Here is a 15,332-nt window from a genome sequence, read left to right on the forward strand (position 1 = left end):
GATACTTCGACTCAATGTCTCCAATCGCGTTAATCCAATATAAAATAGCAAACTACCCAAAGCAATTTTGATGTTTTTGACAATTATGTTGTTGAAACATACTTTCCTTGAAATAAAATGAATATATGAATTCAAATGCATCTCAAAACTATGGGTTTGATCAAGCTTGATCAACAGAACAGAGAACTTGAAAACTGGAAGATTCGAACCCACTGAGAATTGAACCCTCGATCTCAGAACTGTGAGGCATACATAACAAGTCAGTCCAACTTTTTAAAATGAATTACCATAGATGCCTCATTACATGTTGAGGAATTTAAAACAAAGAAATTGAAGTTTATAGTTTTTTTGTTTTTTTTTTATTTTAATTTGCTTTTTGAGGCACTTGGATGTTGCTTGGTGGGTTATATTGCATAGTGTCCATTTAATGTAACATCCCTACTAATGAAACTTTTTTATGTAATACTACGCAAAGACCAGGATGGAGAGAAAAAAGTAGTGGGACAGGGCAGAAGGGTTAAACGTAGCCAGGGGATAGATGAGGGGGTAATAGGCACACTAGGACTCACGTCAACAGGCGTAGTCACACATGCAGACACATATGTTCACACAGTGCACCATGCAAGTTCCCACACACAGCTGTGATGCAGGTCACTTGCAGTAAGGGGTGAACTCAGTGAAGGAAAACAGTACAGAATCACAGGGGCGGTAAAGTGTGCGTCATGTTACTGTGTGCGTCGGGGGCTTGTCTCACATTCTCAGGCCTTCTTTGGTTCAGAAGGCAAGGGGATTTCTAGGGGAAGGAATTGAGTGATATGAGAAAAATAAATGAAGGGGAGGAGAAAGACGGAGAGGGCCTCGTGTGTTGTGCCCACTCCTCTCTTGTTGTGAGTTTGTGTGGAAAAAAGCTTGCGAAAGGGGACATGCTCTGCTATCATTAGCTGGGGGCGGCAGTGGTGGAGCACTGGGAGGGGGCAAGCGAGGTTATGTGAACGATGCAGCTGTCCTCTGAGCAGAGGGATTTGAGTGCTCCTGATGATGAGGATGATGATGATAAAGATGATGGTAGTGGCGTTGAGGGAAATCCGGGTGGCCAGGTCCTCCTCTGAACCAGAATCTGAAGATGTGAACCAAACGCATATTTTCCTCGCACTGCCACTCTCCCCTTTTACTTCCCAAAAAATAAATAAGTAACGATCGATGCCTGATGGCAAAGATAGGAGTTACAGAGAGATGGAGAGGAGTAAAATGGAAACCGTCATGATTTATACATATGAAAGAAACGGTCGAGGACATTTCCTCCCCCACTATTTGTGGGTTCATGTGATGCATGTAAACAAATACATAGCAGAATTTAAACCAAAAGGGCTTATTTTCATTTAATATTTGAAAAAAGGGGTAATTTTTAACTCTGCAAGTACCATAATTTCTAATTGTAACCACACAAGTTATTGTTCTTTCCAATTTTCCGTCATAACGTTGGCACATTTATTTTTCCCACATTTTACATCCAAATTCATCTACTCCCAACCCTCCCATTTCAAATGAATTGGATATTGATCATCATCACTGACAGCTAAAGAGTTCAATTGTACAGATACACCAAATAAAGAGTCAATATAATTAAGCAAAAGTGAAAAGCAGACTTTTGTTTTAGGCTTCCCCCTTTACCTCTGCATACAATTCCATAAATCACTCAAATTTGTTCAACACTTCCTTCCCGCTTCTGTTTTTTTTTCTTTTTTTTTTTTGTGAACAAGTCAGATCCCATGTAGCGAAGAATGTGTCTGCAGACTACGACCCAAGCTGGCTTGTCAGCCTCGTGTGATCAGTCGCTGCCGAAGAGACGAGGCGCAGGCACGGCGGCGAGACGACACATAACAGAACGCCATCACTGTGCACTGCTAATGCATTCAACATGCCACCGCGCTCCAACAACAAGGCAGACTATCACATAAGAAATTCCGACATCGACAATAACATTCAGAAACATGCGTGCATAAAGTACGTCAAGTACGTGGTAAAAGCCAAACATGGATGGGAAGGGAAATTTGAAAGCAAACAAGTTTGGATAGTCCGTATAGTCTGAAATATAAGTCACTTTTTTTTCATATTTCTGCCAGGCCTGCGACTTTGTCTGGCTTTGTTTTCTTTTCACACGGACAGCCGTGAGAAAGTGATGGATTTTTTTTACCTTTACAGATTAGGTTGTAATTTGAGATGAGATTGAGAGTGAGGTAAGAAGTTCGGATTTGTTTATTTCTGGATATAGTTATTTAAAAAACGGTTCATATCTTATGGTAACACATGCTATTTAGCCAGCTGTTCTCAATTTTATTGTTATTGCCAGAGTCCACTGGTGTCGTACATTTCATTTACATTGACTTCAAGTTTTTTGCGAAAGTTAAATTTTAATAACATTTCTGTAATCCTCAATGGTAAATTGAACATTGCAGAACATTCAAAAAGTAAAAATATTTTTTTTATATAATGAGACCAATACATTTTTCTTATTACAAAAATATTGACAAATCTACTAATGATTATAATAATAATATAATATAATAATGAATATAATATTTACTGTTGTCCATTTTGTTTTGAAAAATGCATCTATAAATTAACAGAAATGAATAAGATAATTAGAAAAATATTTGTTTTTAAGGGCTTAAAAAATTGTAGTTTTAGGTCAACAGTGGCTTCAAATGATGAAAATAGATTCCGTAGCTAATTAGTTAGTTTTCGATTACTTGATTCATTGCCTAACCCTCCAAATGAAACTAAAACTTCAATATGGGCCTTGACTTAGATTTTTTTTGCCCGTTTCCATTGTGCATTTTTCTGGGTTGGTGCGAATTATGCTCTATATGGTAATTATCTTAAAACTCACTTAGCCCAGAGAATCTATAAAGACTTGCCCAATGCATTGGACCTTCCAATTTCGGTATAGCGATGAGAAAATGAGCTAACATTCCTGGCAACTTTAGTGTAAGTGTCAGGAACAATGGTAAAAGTAGAGCTAAAAATACACCGCGGTCAAACAGCAGGGTGTGGATTGGGTGGGCGTCGGTATATGTGATACATACAGTGGCCTGTGCTGTCGCCACAGAGAGAGCCAATGCACTCAGCCGATGCTCATGGTCTCATAGCGGTAATTTGATATTTGTTTGTCTGCATTAGTTTATTCTCTTTGTACCCCCTCCCACTTCTGCTTGTGAGGCTGAAGTAACAGTAGGCTTTATCAGATTACTAGCGCTGAGGTTTCTTTCAAACCTTTTTGCCATCTTGATTCCATGCAGCTGTGGAGACTCTTTAATCATAAGCTATCTTTTTTTTTTTTTTTGTAGCCACCGTCCCCTCCTCCCATCTTTTCGTCCTCCCTCCTCCTTAACATATGTTAATTGGCTGCTTTCTGTGACAAATTACGAGTGCTCGCTTTGATGAGGTCGCCTTGTGATGGCGCAGGGAGTGGAATATGCCGGTGCTGCCAGTCCCTCGCCAGTAACCCCCCTCTTAACCACTCCAAAAAAGCAGCGTGTAATGAGAGGCCTGGGTTGGGCCTGGCCCGGCTTTGGCCTCGGTGGGGGCCACTCCCCTAAACAGAGGCTCATCTGTAGGTGCCGTCATGCCACCGCACGCCCGCCACACTCCAGACAACCTTTCTCCTCACACACCCCAACACCAGCACCCCCTTGGGAATTATAAAGCTCTGTTAGAACGGTAGAGTTCATCTTATGTACAGAAAAAAATGCCTATAAGTGGTCTTTCTTGGTCTGGTTCACCAAATTGTCCATTTTTTTTATTGGAACAAAAGAAAATGTGTGACATTAATTATGAATTTAGAGCTTGCTCCTTGTGTATCAAATTTACACTGCGTGTGGCAAAGAGGCAACGCCTGGAAACATAACACCAGCCTTGCTTAAACAAGCCCGAATAGTGTAGCAGCCTGTTTAATGATGTACACAATACTCACAATTATCAATCAAAAAAAATGGTCATGCAGCTCTTTTTCCACTACACTTTTTTTTCCCTTTGAATGCCAAACTTTATCATTGCACATTCCCACATACTTTCTTTCTTTCTTTCTTTCCTCCTATCTCATCATTCCCCTCCTGATACGTTACTATGTAGGTTACTCGGTTTCCGAGGAGAGCAAAGGGACCTGACTAGAATGGGGTGGGGGGGTTGTACAGAAGGTCGTATCTACAGAATGAAGGACATCCTTGTTGAAGTCCACAACTGTCTACTTCTCCGCAAATCAAATGTGTCTTTGACACAACTTGCTATGGGACAGTTTAGGGGGATAAAAATAGAAGTTCAATAGATTACTTTCTATTCAATGTTGACATCTGTGAGGAGAAAAATAAAAATGAACATTTTAAATACAATTTAATACGAAAAAATACTACGTATACTGTTGCTCTCTCTCTTTATTAAATTCATATAAATTCAAATATAAAAAAATATTAATTTTGACTGGTACATGATAAATAATTAATTAATTATTCAAAGATAAATAATTCTTTTGACTGGTAGGTGCAAAATTTTCAAAATATGAAAACAAAAAAAAGCCAATGATTTAAACAGAACACATATATACAACGCAGAACATGTATTCCCATTTTGATTAATGTACAATTTGAGAAGAATTCCAATCATATTAGATAGTAAATAAATTCATTTCATATTATTCTACATTGTTGAAGTAAAACAAAAGCGCCCAGTTCCACTTCAAAAAATGAAGAGCTACTCAGTTGGAAGAGGTGTTTTTAAACTGTATATAATTCTCTTATGGTGTGTTGCTTGGACACCACGTTATTTGCTGGTACTTATGTATAATGTACCACTTGATGAGCACGCCTACATCCACATTTGATATACTTCCTATTTTCTTATCACTCAGTTGTAATTCTAGGTTAAAGAAACTCATTTTTAGGTTCCCTTATGGAAAAAAAGTACTGAAAAACTGATATTGAAATACTGTACAAAAAACAAAAATGAATAATAGAGTAGTGTTTCAGTTGAGATTTTTGTATGCCTCGATTATTGTCTCTTTCTGACCATTGAACATAATAAATATATGAAGTTATTCTGGTGTAACCCAAACTTGCTTATTAAGCAACAGGATAAAACTTCCCAAAATCTTCCTGATTCAGTTACCACGAATATGCAAAAACCTTGTACTGTAGATAGTAGTACTGTTACAATCAGCCACTATGAAAAGTAGCTTGACGCCGAACACAACGTTTCTTCCCTCGGAGGCGTCGTACATGCACTTTGCAGTCAGAGGTGACAAGACAAAGTAGCTAACAGAAAAAGAAGTATGCCTCGTGGCTACATGAAGGTTAGCCATGTTGGCATTAGCCCGCGGGCCTTAATTGAGGCCAGGGGGGAGCATTTAATAATTGCTGTCAGAAGATCAAATTTAATTCTCCTCTTTTCACAGCCACCACTGCTGTAGGGGGAGAGTGAAACAAATTGTCATCAGAGATTTCTAAATGAACAAAGCTTTTAATTAGTGTGATTATAAGACTGTGGCAACCAGGAGAACTCAGGGTGGGGGGTGTGATGAAATCATCACACTCACTGCGATGTCTGCTGTTGACATGGTGTTTGCTTGAAAAAGTGGGGTATCAGAAAGGGGGGTTCATAAGTTCAGGTCTTCATAACTGGCCTACACTGCTCTCACCTCTTATGCATTCTTCCTCGTTGCCTTGCTCCCCCGCCAGGGAGACTACCGAGACGTTGTCTTAGTCGGCAGAGAACATAATTGGGTGAATATGTCAGTGCTTTGTGTTGTAAGTGACATGACTTGCGGCTGTTCCTGTGGGGGTGGGTGTAATTGGAGGGCGGTTGGTAGTTTGTCTCACTGTGAGGTGATGGTATTAGTTTGTTGTTCTATTTTTTTTTTAATCTAAATATTAGACAAATAGAGATACAAAGAGGTGCACTGTTCTTGTACCAATACTCTGACTGTTGCAGCTTATCTATCTATTGATTTATCTGAACATTCATACGTTCATTCATACATTAACCCTAACCTTTTGCTTTTGGAAGCATTCAAGTCTAGATTTAAGGAGGTGACTAACTGAATAGTGTTGAAATGACCTAAGAACGACAGGAAGGGGAGAGTAGAAGAAAGAGAGGACGCGGTCAAGAAATCCTGCCTGTATTTTAAGTTATACCATCAATTTGTAGAACTTCAGACACTGATTAAAAAAAGGCAAATAAAAACAGCTACATTTGTTAACTGATAACACCTTTTGGGGGCCTTAAAAAGTATTGTTTCTCTACAATACTTCATTAGCCATCGCCAGAAAAGCATACTAAAAATTGTGGTCCATCATATTCATTTCCAAATGATTAAAATGATCTATTTAAACAAAAAACATTGCTATTTATATAGAATATAGAATGTGTTACCTTAGATTATTCAAAAATCTAATTAAGATGGACAAATCAAGTAGAGTATTTTTTCGTACCCATGTGTTTGCCCTCACTTCCACGTGTGTGTCCTCCTCTGGCTCATCTGCCTTTGGCCCAGCAGCTGTGGTTTTTACAGCCCTTGGCCTTCTTTCAGAGAGGGGGGCTGACGTATTGTGTCAAGTCACCGCGTCCTTGGGGAAGTCAGCACAAGGCTATATGGAAAGATGGCTCTCACCTGTCTCGCCGTTGCCTCTGACGGATGACTACCTGTCTCTTTGGCCGCTCGGGTGGCCTACTGTTTGTTGCTACAGAGATGTGCAGCTGTGCACATGCTTGATCTCTAAAACTCTCACAATCACCAATTCAGCACTTAAATATCCGAGGAACCGAAAAATATAGTTTTACAAAACCAATCAATTTATCCTCACAACAGTAAGAGTGGTATCGTTGCAATCTGAGATTTATCTTCAGATTATAGAGAACCGAGTTCAAATGTTCCCAAAACTATTGAACACAGAGTTTCCTTTTACATAATTCTGAATAATTTTGCGTTTCAATACTGTGATCTCATCTTGGATTGCTCTCTTCAGAAGGGTGACTCCAACTATGTTTTTGCCAATCTTTTTGATAGAATCACTTCTTTTTAAGTGTTCTATTTTTGTCACTTCGGAAAAAAACAGTATATTACTTAGCATGTCATTCGAGATTCCATGTTGTTTTCACAATATCACACGGTGGCTTCCTGGAAATATTTTTAGCAAATGACTTAAAATAAATCATATGGGGAAGTCAAGATGATTCCTTTCAACAACCCAGATCCAGAAAGTTTTACTGTGTCTTTCTCATGTGGGGAAGTGTACATATCTTTAGGTTTTGGTTTGAAGAGATTTAGGATAGGAAATAACTTTGATTGTCTTGGGCTACTGAAGTCACATCCTTCCACAAACGTTCCTGTCTTCTTGTCCTCCGAAACTATTGGAGTAAAATTTGAAGGGGTGAAGCACAAGAGTGAAACATTACTGAAAGAGTGCCATAGATGACAATTTCATTACATTTCATATTTAAGTTGAACAGTCGCTGAAACTGGGTTTGTGGAGGAGACATCAAATTCAGTTAGAAGTGTGGAATCATGTAAATAAAAGTCATTTTCAATAGACAGACGTCTTACTTCAAGGCACATGAAGATTGGCAATAGAATATGTAAGAACCCGTTGCTGTCCTGCTAATGATCGGATTAGATCATGTGTTAATAGAAAGAGACAAGCGAGAATATATTCTGATATCTTAAAACACACTTACAAGAGGACACACACACACACACAGGCAAAATATTCAAATTCTGGTTTAGCTCAAACCTTCACTCAGGAGAATGAACACATTATAAGATGATCCGCTACTATCACGTTAATCCATGGGTGTACATGTTGCTAATCTCTTTAGCCGATAACGTACTAAATTAGCGGTAATATCTCCAACAATTCAAAGCCAGCGAGGCCCACCTACACATGGGCTACCACCCAGCTTTAGGTCACTTGGAGAAGATATAGACATTATGGAAAATAGAGAAGGGAAAAGTAGTAGCGCGAGCCATTCGTCACCCTACCTATCTCTCTGTGACAGACAGCGAACGCTATGTCCCACATAGACGAGTCACCGCCGCTAATGACATTAAAGGCACAATGAGACCCGGTACATATTCTTTTTCCTCGCTCCCATGCTGCGTGGCCATTGATTCGCAGGATCCTCTCATTTCTGCTGCTGCGTCTCAATCTTTGGAGGCACCATGTATGCCAAGTGCAATGCTAATTCCTACTCCAATGTTACATACAACAAAATCCACGTGTAAATTTACTGACATGAGATACAGCAGAAACTAAAAGGAAACACGTTTACAAATATAGGCTTTATGAAATGCTCAATGGAAAACATAATTCGGCGACTTTCATGTTCTCTCTCTCTCATCTCATTTTTGGAACCGTTTTATCCTCGTTAGAGTTGCGGGGGGTGCTGGAGCCTATTCCAGCTGACTGGCCAGAGGCGAGGGCCAGCCGATCGCAGGGCTCAAGGAGTTGGACAACCATGCACCCTCATACCCATACCTAGGGGCAATTTAGAGTGTCCAATCAGCCTACCATGCATGTTTTTGGAATGTGGGAGGAAACCGGAGTACCAAGAGGAAACCCACTCAGGCCTAAGGAGAACATGCCACCAGGGCGCCCGACTTTAATGTTGTATTCGAAAAATTATATAAAGCGCTTTTTTTCTATGCCCCCTCTTCAAGGAAGTGAGAGTTTATTTAAAAAGAGAGTCAGTTTATTTAATGTATCATACACCTCCTAAAAGGTTTACTTACTGTAGTATAATATGTTATTTCAAATCTTTACAACCACACTTCCTCAGAGGATAAGGGGGTACTGGCAATACAGATATGTATATATTTATACAGACATATACATCTACTATTACCAAATGTGTTGCAGATGTACAGTACTATGAGTTTGACACTGCCCTGCTGAGGTGGGGTTTCTTAGGAAAAACATCAACAAACCTCTCATGATAAATCACCTTCTTCAATTTGCTTTAGAGAATTACAATTCAAGAAATACACCGTCAGCAGATTTTTGGACATTGCATGATTCACAAGCGTCACTTTCAGTTTCAACATTTTTCCCTTGTGCAATTGCCTGAATTTAGAAATAAGTTGATGATTCTGTTCAACGAGCCTTACTAGAAATGGATTTTGTGGAGGTTGGTTACTAAGAAATAGTGTGATTTACCATGGAAATGGAAATAATATATTTTTAAGACTATTATGGAAGCAGTGATTTTTTTCACTGTTCAGTTCAATTAGAAAGAGTCTCAAAACTGTTTACTGTGTATTTAGTAATATCAGTTAAATGGACAACATGCTAAAAACCCTCTCGTCAGATACTAACTTTCCCTCAAAGAACTTTGAAAAAAAGTGCTATTTATAGTCCAGAAAATATGGTAGTTAGAAATGTTGTATTTCTCGAGGTCTACTCTAAAATATATGTACTTTTTTGTATGTTTAACTTTACGCACTTGGAGTGTGATAAACCACCTAAAAACGATCAAGTTTGGACTCTGTTTGAGGAAATATTCAAATTCTGCCAAAAAAGGAATTTTTGCGTTGGCATATAGTAGTTCATACAAAACAACAACTGATTGCTAGTCTCATTATCCACGTAGTTTTTACTACTTTTTTTATTGTGGGACTACACAAATTCAACATTAAGTCCTCTCTTTTTTGTCACCTGTTCATTTCAGTCCACATTAACAAGCACCCAATAGACTATTACAATGTGTGCTGCATATTAGTTTTTAGCAACTAAACGCCTGGGAGAGAGGTGACCTAGAATCGAGCCTTGTGGTGCACACTAGAGTGTTCGTGTTCTCGTCGTCCTCTCAGCTCCCACTTCGGAGACGGTGAGAGAAAGAGCGCTCATTAGATGTATGTGCTGAATATCCCTCCGATTCTGCCATCCCCCCCTCCCAACCTTCATTTTTCTCTATGGTTTGCTCTCTCTGTCCGTCTGCTTAACAGATGGGAGGGTCATGGCTACAGCGCTTCCCCTCCCCCTGGAGAGGCCTGGTGCCTGTTCAAAAGATCCCTTATTTTGCTTCACTCTATTTCCTTCATATGTGTATGTATGTATGTGTTCTTCTCTCCATCCTTCGTTGTCACCTGTCCAGCTCGAAGCCCACAGAGCCAGGACCTGTGATATTGAACAAGCAGAGGAGCAACTGTTATCCTTCTGTCTTCATGGTTCCACCGCCTACTTCAACATTAGCAGGCGCCCACTCTATTTTTTTTTTGTTCCCTAGCTATCCACAAGCACATATGTATTAGTCAGATTTAGGGCTTGCAAAATTAATGGAATATTTGACTACTGATTGATATACTGAGGGACTCTATTTTACCTATAGGTAAACGGATAAGAGAATTTTTGGTTCTTCACCCCAAAATGTAGGGGGAAACAAACTTAGTACTCATAGCAGGCATGAAAACAACATGCAAACTCCATACAGGAAGATCAGAACCCTCTGGGGATTAAACCGTCAATCTCAGAACTGTGAAGCGTATGTGCTAACACCTCGCCATTGCGCCGCCCCTTTTTTTTCTTTTTTTGACCAGCATAATGAATATAACTTTGTAATTGCAAATATCTCCTTCCAAAAAACAATGATACCATTAGATAGAGTAGATAGATGTAATATGATACATTTTGAGTCCATAATTTTTTGTCAGAATTTTCATCTACATTTAAAATGCTCCGCTTAGAGCAAAATAACAGTAATAAAAACAAATAAATACAAAGAAATTAAATGTTATTTATCATTTGTTGCAGTTCTAGTCAGATTAGATGAGTTGTGTTCCTAATTTAGTCTTCAGAACCTGTCATGGGTTCTATTTTTCACGTTCCTAGCTCACCTCATTTGCCTCCCCGGGGTCAGAGGTCCCTTGTGAAAAATTCCTGTAGAGGATTATCGCCATGTGCCACATGACCACGCACACTAAGCGGTGTTTGTTTTCCTGTCGTTTCACCGCCTTGGCGTCACCAGCCCAAATTGGATTGAGCGATTCACTTGGTAATCTGTTAACTGATGCTCTATACCTGCCACAGGGGCAGGCGCCTCAGAACCAGAAAGGGGTTGGCTCTCATACAGGACGGGGGCAGGTGTTGCGTTGACAAGGAGGAGGAGGAGGAGGTAAAGGAAGTGAACGTGAGAAGGGATGAGAGGAGGCGGTTTAGGGGGAAGCGCTCGTGCCGTTTCTCCTCGGGTTGTGCTGCATGGCTGGCACTGCGAGCCAAAAGCAGGGATTAAATGTTCAGGACACGGGCTTTGTCTTAATGTTACATAAGGCCTAAGGTGTTGCCCCGCCGGGTGTTGACATTGAGAGGTTCAGCCGCGCTCACGGGTGCTTTGGGAGGATTGAGGAGGAGGTGGTAGAGGCCAGCAGGCAGGGATCATTGAAGTAACCCCTGGCTTTTTGGAGCCCTGCCCGAGCTGGCGAGTGTTGACTACAAAGGCCGGGAGGGGATGATGCTGTCAGTCTGTGATTGAGGTACGCTGCTGGCTTGATTGATACGCTTGTCTGGTTTTCTTGTGCCAAGCGTCTTTAGTTGGCTTGTAATCCCACTTTGTCTGACAACATCCCTCTTTGTTTCATACCAGGGAAAATGAACCAGGGGGCATTGCTTTGTTTTTTTCTCTCTTTATAGATGGGCGTGTTTGCACAAAATTCTGCTGGATAGCCTTCTCACAACTGCCAGAGTTATTTTAGATCTTATTATCTCCCCAACTGCCAGTGATTAATTGTATGCGTATCAAATACCGCATGGTTAAGGTTTTCAGATTTTTGATATGCATGTCAATAATGATATCAAGGCATTGGGAAAAAAAAGAAAAAAATATCCATTTGCATTTTCATACTCCTTGGCCACCATTGATGGCAATAGATGCCCAATTGAATGATTTTTACTGTCCCAGTTTTAAATGGTTTGGACATATATCACCGTCAAAAGCTGCCATTGACAGCAAAAGAGTTCCAATACATTAGAAGTGTGTTTTTTTAGTTATTCTTTTCCAATTTTCAAATTTTCGAAGAAAAAAAAAATAATTAAAACAATAAAAATAGAATATTCATTGTTTTTAATTACAGTAAAATAGCTTTTGAAAAAAATAATAAAAGAAGAAAATATTTTCTCGCTTTATTCTTTAAAAATAAATTAAATAAAAACAAAATAAAAATAAGTAAACTGGCATCAGTAGTAGCCAATGAGTGTACCTTAATGTTAACTTATTGTCATTGACGGTGACAGATGTCCAATGCATTTGAATAGAGTAAATTTAAATCAATTAAACAATATAATTATTCTTAATTTAAAACAAAAACACTAAAAAAAATAAATCCCTTCATAAACACACTTGAAGATGATTGTGGAAAAGACTTTGGCACTACAAACCGCAAATGCTTTATTGCGTGTGAAGCAGTGTTGCTAGTGTCTCCGCAAGCTTTGGTGGATGTCCCTATTGCATACTTTCATTATCAATGTCCTACTAGTGGAAAAAAAGAGGTCAAGTGCGTAGCCATGTGCTGTGTTCATCTCTTGGGTATAAAGCATTCTTCTGCTTTCTCATGCATGTTACTCAATAAATACATGGATTCGGGTTAGGGGAGATGAGGAGAAAAGAGTGGGGGGTGGTGGGTTGCCGTACAGTGTGTGTGCGAAGGAGAGAATGTGAAAAAAAAAGAGTGATGAAGGGAGCAAGGGTGCATGAGAGAAGAGAGTGATAGAGAGAGACTGTCATGTCTTTTGGTGAAGCGGTGTCATCTTCCACATCAATGTCTGATGCTCGCGCTGCCAGGTGCCGGAAATCTGGTTCAGAAAGGAGAGAAGAAAGAGATGATGGAGAAAAAAGGCCGGGTAGACGGAGGATTTTTATTTTTTTATTTTTATGTGATGGCACTGACAGCTTCTCTGCATTGCACTGAGTTTAAATAATGGGATGCTCATTTGCATAACGAGGGACGTTATCACCTCTACTGTCAAAAGAAAACACAACAACAGTTCTTGTGCTCCTCCCTCAGATAGATTGGGTTGGCCTACTTAAGCACCTCCAGAGAGATGCGGTTTAGCCATGCTCAAATAAAGAACACATGCATGTACCCTCTTAAAAACTTTTTGGGCAAACATAACGCAAAGTCCAGTTTGACAGCTTTTGGGGCAAGAACAAGTTAATACACGGACACAAACAAAGGCTATCCAGTTTAACATGATCATTTGAATGCAGTCTCCAAACAAGATTTTCCAAATATTAATTCTTGACATTTGTTTTTATCTTATCTTGACTTTTAGTTTTTTTTTTCCTGCCTTTGACTTTGAAAAGTATCGTGAGTCCTTGGCTGCTACAAACGATTATTTAGATATTCTAACCAACAATTATTTTATAATTTTAACTTGATTGAGTGACTGATCAGTTCATATATATATAAATCATGGCAATATTTATTGAATGTTATTTTTTTCATAATAATATACTTTAAAATTCATGAATTCAACATTGTTTGTTGTTGTCAAAAATTTAACATAGATACTCTATATACTTTTTGAATTCAATGAAAACTCTAAAAACATAATAAATGTTCTCTTTGTAAGTTATTGGACTTGATAAAAAAGTATCCATGCATGGTAGGCTGATTGGACTCAAGCACCTCCCGCAGCCCTAATGAGGATAAAGCAGTTCAGAAAATGAGATGAGATTTATTAAACTTTTCTAAATTGAATAATTTTTAAATATGTTTTTTTTTATCTAAAAAATACATTTTAAATTAAGTAAAATATATTTTTTTAATGATTGTCATTTTCTGGCCTTTATTTTCCTTGTGTGTTAAAATCAATTTAAAAGGATATATTTAAATGCTATCTTAAAATCAATATTAATCCCGATCTAATCACTGGGAGATCTATGTTTTGTAACCAACATCCCCCATGCAAAATGGATCACAAAGCTTTCTCTGTCAATGGCAGCCGATGACTTAAACAGTGTTAAAAATAGGATTTGGACAATTCTGAGATCAACAGAAAGTTTCTAAAGTATCTGACTATTGAAATACTATGCGATTAATTTAAAAATTAAGACGATTAGGTGATTATCTGTAGCAGCCCTCCCTTAGTTCAGGGGTGGCCAAGGTTTTTGTTCCAACTAATCCAGCACAGACACTTTGACCAATGAGATTTCTGCAGAAAACAAGAAGCACCTGACAGCAATCCACTGATTGTACTTGTAGGACACCAGCTTTGTGAAAAGGTGTCCTCTTGATAGGTTGGAATGAAAACCCACACCCACTCTGGCCTTTTGTGGAATAGTTAGGACATCCCTGACTTAGTTTACCATTCACATTCGCCTTATTTGTGACCCTGTACATGATAATCACCGCCTGAAATACATTAATACATATGGAATTATTTCATCCCCCTTTTTAAAGATGATCGGGCACAAGAGCCCAAGAGAGGTAAGCTGAATGCGAGTTTTACTGTCAGTACAGTGACGTTTTGCAGCAGGAAGTAAAAAGCATTGCTCAGTCTGGAGGTAATGTTACAGTGCCAGTGATTAGAGCGTTTAAGTTAGCGGCACTTCCAAAACACTGTCAAAGTCTCTGTGAACGAGGCGAGATCCTGACAGCGCTGTCTCCTCTCATAGTCTGCAGTGGGAGAGAGCGAGACCAAAAGAGGCAAAAACTGATTTGCATGATATCGACAGTGAAAAACACAGCCGCTCTCACAACATTGTTGACAGATTCTTTGTCTTTCTTCACCCTCCCTAGTGGCTGCCATGATGCCACTTTTATTTTTTTTTTCTATTCCTCTCAGTATTTTGCCATATTTCATTTCAGTTAATGCTCATCCTCCCCCCTCTTGCCTTTTTTTCTCTCTTTCTTGCAGGTACAGATGCTGGAATCTTTGAGTTGATTGCAACAAATAGCAAACCAGCGAGAGTGAGGAAAAGAGAGAGCGAGAAGAAGAAAAGTAAAGAGAAAGAAGAGGAAAGAAGAAGAGAGAAGCAAGCATAAAGTTCTTTGGGAAGAGGAGAGAAAGAAAGCGACGGGGACGATGGGGAGGAAAAAGATTCAGATCACGCGGATTATGGATGAACGCAACAGACAGGTACGTCTCTCGGGAATGGGAGGATGGATGAGTGTGAGTGTGGATAAGGGAGGAGTGAATAGAGCAAGGGGGAACACCCTAAACCCTGCACAACCCAGTGGTAGTCTTTAGGGAGTCTGGGCAATATGAAATAGGGGGACAAGAGAGTGGATGGCAGTGTAGCATCAAGTTATTGCTTTGGGGATCTCGTCTTCCTGTTTTATAATGACAATC

The 15,332-nt window shown here is 39.3% G+C and overlaps 1 protein-coding gene across 10 annotated transcripts in view; it reads left to right on the forward strand.

Annotated features, from left to right (window-relative positions):
- Positions 1-15,332, forward strand: part of mef2cb (myocyte enhancer factor 2cb) — a 76,066-nt gene that overhangs the window by 17,665 nt on the left and 43,069 nt on the right. For all 10 annotated transcript variants that reach the window (XM_077715415.1, XM_077715421.1, XM_077715422.1 and 7 more), the window contains one exon: positions 14,898-15,119. In XM_077715415.1, coding sequence (XP_077571541.1) covers positions 15,066-15,119 — 54 coding nt within the window. In that variant the 5' untranslated portion in view covers positions 14,898-15,065. The remainder of the gene's footprint in view (positions 1-14,897; positions 15,120-15,332) is intronic.

The sequence above is a fragment of the Stigmatopora nigra genome, chromosome 4 (genome assembly GCF_051989575.1).
Source record: "Stigmatopora nigra isolate UIUO_SnigA chromosome 4, RoL_Snig_1.1, whole genome shotgun sequence".
Taxonomy (NCBI): domain Eukaryota; kingdom Metazoa; phylum Chordata; class Actinopteri; order Syngnathiformes; family Syngnathidae; genus Stigmatopora; species Stigmatopora nigra.